Source organism: Nycticebus coucang, chromosome X, assembly GCF_027406575.1.
Source record: "Nycticebus coucang isolate mNycCou1 chromosome X, mNycCou1.pri, whole genome shotgun sequence".
NCBI lineage: Eukaryota > Metazoa > Chordata > Mammalia > Primates > Lorisidae > Nycticebus > Nycticebus coucang.
The window spans coordinates 111010213-111015306 of NC_069804.1; the positions used below are offsets into that span (position 1 = coordinate 111010213).

At 41.2% G+C, this 5094-nt stretch overlaps 1 protein-coding gene across 1 annotated transcript; it reads left to right on the forward strand.

Annotated features, from left to right (window-relative positions):
* The first annotated feature begins 3686 nt into the window (after nt 1-3686).
* LOC128576934 (small nuclear ribonucleoprotein Sm D2-like) lies at nt 3687-4130 on the forward strand. The gene has a single exon (XM_053579048.1). It carries the CDS (start codon nt 3687-3689, stop codon nt 4128-4130), a length of 444 nt encoding a protein of 147 aa, XP_053435023.1.
* The last annotated feature ends 964 nt before the right edge of the window (nt 4131-5094 follow it).

Sequence of the window (5094 nt, forward strand, 5' to 3'; positions counted from 1 at the left end):
TCACAGTCCTTTACATGGTAGGATGACCCAAATCTTCATTCCTGAAGAATCTAGGCCATTTGTTGTCCTGTCTAATTTGGATTGTAGTCATTTTCCTAAGGGACCTCCTGTATTCCAGACACACTCTTTCTTAATTCCATTGCAGAGAAGTAGTCCAATTTCCCCTTGGTAGCATGGATCAATCACTCCAGTGAACACTATAACTCTCTTATTAGTTTGTTGACCCAGAGGTATAAGGAACCCAGAGTGCCCAGACGACAGTCTTAACTTCCAGTTAAATGGAAACATTGCTGTGTTCCCTTGTAGAAGCATTCCTCCCTCTATAACTAAAACATCTAGGCCAGCTGAACATAAATCTATGGGAACAGGAAGCAAAAATTTTGATAGTGGGTCACTACTGATAATTGGAAGTGATGTCACTCCCATTTCCATTCCTTAATTCCTGGACACGTACATCCTAGCTATGGGAGAAATAGTGCCATACATTATATCAGTGTTTTTTTCACCTTTTTCATCTCACAGCACACTTGAACCTATAGTTAAATTTCCATGGCACACTTAAATTTTGTTGATCCAAAAAAAGAGTAAAAAAAGAATATATTTATTGTTATTTGAACTTCTCTCGAAAATAATTTAATTAATGATCTTTAAAATTTTTTGCAGCACACCAGCTGAAAATCACTGCATTTGATGCCTGTTGAGAACATTTATACCCTTCTGGAGAACCTTTCTCCAGCCCTCCAAAGTACTGTCACCTAGCTAGTGCTTTAACTGTTGTCTTCAAGAAGCCATTCCAACATTGTACCAAACTAGCTGCTTCAGGATGATAGGTAACATGGTAAGATCAGTGAATTCCATGAGAATGGGCCCATTTCCACACTTTTTGGCTGTAAAATGTATTCCCCTGTCAGAAGCAATGCTGTGTGAAATACCATGATGGTGGATAAGGCCTTCTTAAGTCCATTGACGGTAGTTTGGGAAGACATGCAAGCAAAGCAAATCTACATCCAGAGTAAATTTCCATTCCAGGAAACACAAAACACTGCCTTTTTCATGATGGAAGTAATCCAAAGTAAACAATTTGTCACTAGGTACCTGGTTAATCACCCCAGGGAATGGTGCCATGTTGGGGGACTCAGTGTTGGTCTCTGCTGCTGATAGGTTGGGCACTCATTGGTAGCCAAGACTACTATCGGCCTTGGTGAGTGGAAGTACATGTTGCAAAGCCCATGCTTAACCTCCATTTATGCCACTATGGCTAATTGTTCTTGAGCCCATTGGGTGATGGCAGAGATGGCTTTAGAAACAGGCTGACTGGTATCCATAGAATCAGTCATCATATCCACTTGATTATTAAAGTCAGAGGTCACCCTTTGGTGAGTGTTCACATGGGACACAAATATCCTCATGTTCTTTGCCCACTTAGAGAGGTCTATCCCCATACCTCTCCCCAAATTTCTTTGTCACCAATTTTTTTCAATCATGTTCCTCCCAAGTCCCTGACCATCCAGCCAAACCATTGGCTACAGCCCATTAGTCAATATATAATTGTACATCTGGCTATTTCTCCTTCCAAGCAAAGTGCACAGCTGGGTGCACTGCCTGAATTTCTGCCCACTGGGAAAATTTTTTTCTCACCATTGTTCTTCAGGAATATCCCAGATATGGGCTATAGTGCTGCAGCTGTCCAGCACTGGTGGCATTTATGGTTGTTCCTGCATTTCATGCAGAACCATCTGTAAACCAGGCCCAAGTCTTTTCTTCCTCTGTCAACAGATAATGGGAAACTCCTCATGAGGCCACAAGTGCAGGCTAGGAGAGAGAAGGCAGTGTAGCAGGAGTAGGAACCAGGGGTGTTTTGGCCACTTCATCATGTAACTTACTCATGCCTTCAGGATTTGGGCCTAATCACAAATACATCATTTCTAGTTGATGATGAAGTGCTTCTGTGCACACCTAATTTTATGGCTTCGTGGGCCAGGCGTAGGTAGCTCATACAGGCAGCTCAGGCCTCATGGTATTGTGATGGCCTACAGTCAAACATTAAGTTTCAACCAAGGCCTAGTAGTAGTCAAAGAGGTGTCTCTCAAAAGGAGACTAGTTATCTCCAGGTAACAGAAGGGACTTGCTCCAAAATTCTTATGGCTTGAGCTGTGATTCACCTATAGAGGCCTATCAAACAGCTCCAAACAGTATCTCTATTTGCAACTGACAGACATCTGAAGCACCATTGGATCTTCTCACATGGCCTAAGTGGCAGGATAGCCTGCACAGGAGCCTGGACCTATTGCAGAACCTTCTTTTTATCTGGGCCCCACTCAAAACTAACAGCTTTTTGGGTCACTTGGCAAATGGACAGGAGAAACACACCCAAATGAGGAATGTGCTGCCTCCAAAATCCAAATAAGCCCTCTAGACATTGTGCCTCTTTCTTGCTTGTAGGAAGGACCAGATGTGACAACCTTAACTCTGGAAGGGATATATAAACATGCCCCACACCACCAGACTGCTTGAAATTTCACTGAGATGGAAGGTCCCAGAATCTTAGGCAGATTTATTTCCCACCCTCTGACAAAATGTCTTATTAATAAGTCTAGAGTAGCTGCTATTTCTTGCTAACTGGGTCCAGTCAGCATAATATCATCAGTATAATGGTCTAGTGTGATACCTTGTGGAAGGGAAAAGCAGGCAAGTTCCCTACAAACTAAATTACGACATAGGGCTTCAGAGTTGATATATCCCAGAGGGGAAAGTTAAAATGTGTTGCTGGCCTTGCCAGATGAAAGTAAACTGCTTCTTGTGAGCCTTATGGAGAAGGATGGAGAAAGAGGCAGTTGTCAGATTAATAGCTGTATATCAGGTACCAGGAGATTTGTTAATTTCCTCAGGCAAACCACGTCTCTTACAGCAGCTAAAATTACAGTCACAACTTGGTTAAGCCTATAAAAATCCACTGTCATTCTCCAAGATCCTTCTGTTCTCTGACAAGTCAAATAGGACAGTTGGATGAGAATGTGAAAATCACTATACCTGCATCTTTCAAGTCCTTGATGATGGCCTTAATCACTGCAATCCTTCCAGGGATGTGGTATTGCTTTTTTTTTTTTTTTTTTTACTTTTTTAAGTATTATGCTTAAATGGTATTGCTCTTGATTTACTATTTTCTTGGATACAAAGATCTAATGGCTTTCATTTGGCCTTTCCCACCACAATAGCCCTTAGTCCACAGGTTAGGGAATCAATATGGGGATTCTACCAGCTGCTATTCTGTCTATTCCAATTATGCAATTTGGAGCTAAGGAAATAATCACAGGATGGGTTTGGGAACCCACTGGACCCACTGGATCCAGGGTGAATTGGACTTGAGCTAAAACTCCATTGATCACCTGACCTCCAAAAGCACCTACTCTGACTAGAGAGCCACACTGACATTTCAGGTCTCCTAGAATCAGTATTAGTTCAGAGTCTAGGTCCAGTCATCTCTGAAAGGTCTATTTTTATTTATTTATTTATTTATTTATTTATTTATTTTTTGCCCAAAGTATGGTTACCTGAGCAAAAGGCCACAGGTATTTTTGGGGAAGACTGGGACAAAGATTAACATCAGACATTTATGTTTTCTCTCTCTTTCCCCAGAGACAGAAGCAATGTGGAGAAGGGAGTAACATGAGAGCACAGCTACCACCATGAGCCTCTTCAACAAGCCCAAGAGTGAGATGACCCCAGAGGAGCTACAGAAGCAGGTAGAAGAAGAATTTAACACTGGTCCACTCTCTGTGCTCACAGTCAGTCAAGAACAATACCCAAGTGCTTATCAATTTTGCCTCAATAACAAGAAACTCCTGGACAATGTGAAGGCCTTTCATAGGTACTGCAACATGGTGCTGGAGAATATGAAGGAGATGTGGACTGAGGTCCCCCAAGAGCGGCAAGGGAAGAAGTCTAAGCCAGTCAACAAAGACTGCTACATCTCCAAGATGTTCTTGTGTGGGGACTCAGTCATGGTGATCCTGCAGAACCTGCTTATTGCTGGCAAAAAGGCTCTTTCCCCCACCCCCAACAACTTGCTCCCCCATCCTGCAAAGGCCTATTCCACCTTCCCCTTCATCCAAAGATTTCTGAGTCTGTAAATTGGCTCAAGTCTGGTAATTGATTGAGGGACAACAATTCTCTGTTTTTATGATTTGAGTTAGACTTTTGCTGCCTTCACAAAACCTGGAAGTTCTCTGCTTATACAAATCAAATAAGAATTTAGTAGGCTTCCAATCTATTTCACTTCTAGGAATACCATGATTGACCAGCCAATGCCATGGGGCTGCATGATTGAGACTATTCTGTTTGAAAATGGGTAATTCAAAAATCTAAGTTATTATAAGTTTAAAATGTTTTGAGACTTAAAGGAATGTGATTATGAGACTTGAGTCACATAAGCAGACAGCTATAGGTTTTGTTTCTCTGATTATATATAAATTAACCTTTTTCATACCTACATTGTTTTGTAAAATGGTATAAATGACCAAAGGGTACCAGGAAGAACACTTTGCCTCTTAACTCTTGATCTTCCTTCTTAATAGCACTTTTATTGTATCACAAGATTTTGATATATTATATTTACATTGTCATTTGTTTCAAGGACATGTTTAATTTCCTTCTTAATTTTTTAAATGGCCCATTGTGAGCTGGGCACAGCAGCTCACGCCTGTAATCCTAGCACTCTGGGAGGCCAAGGCAGGTGGATTACCTGAGCTCAGGAGTTCTTGACCAGCTTGAGCAAGAGCAAGACCCCATCTCCACTAAAAATAGAAAAAGTAGGGGAGGATGTGTGGAGGTAGGGTAATTGGTGGAACCACGCCTACAGTGCATCTTACAAGGGTAAATGTGAAACTTACTAAATATAGAATATGAATGTCTTAACACAATAACTAAGAAAATGCCAGGAAGATTATGTTAACCAGTGTGATGAAAATATATCAAATTGTATATAAACCCAGTGTATGGTGCCCCATAATTGCATAAATGTACACAGCTATGATTTAATAAAAAAAAAAAATAGAAAAAGTAGCCAGGCATTGTGGCAGGTGCCTATTGTCCCAC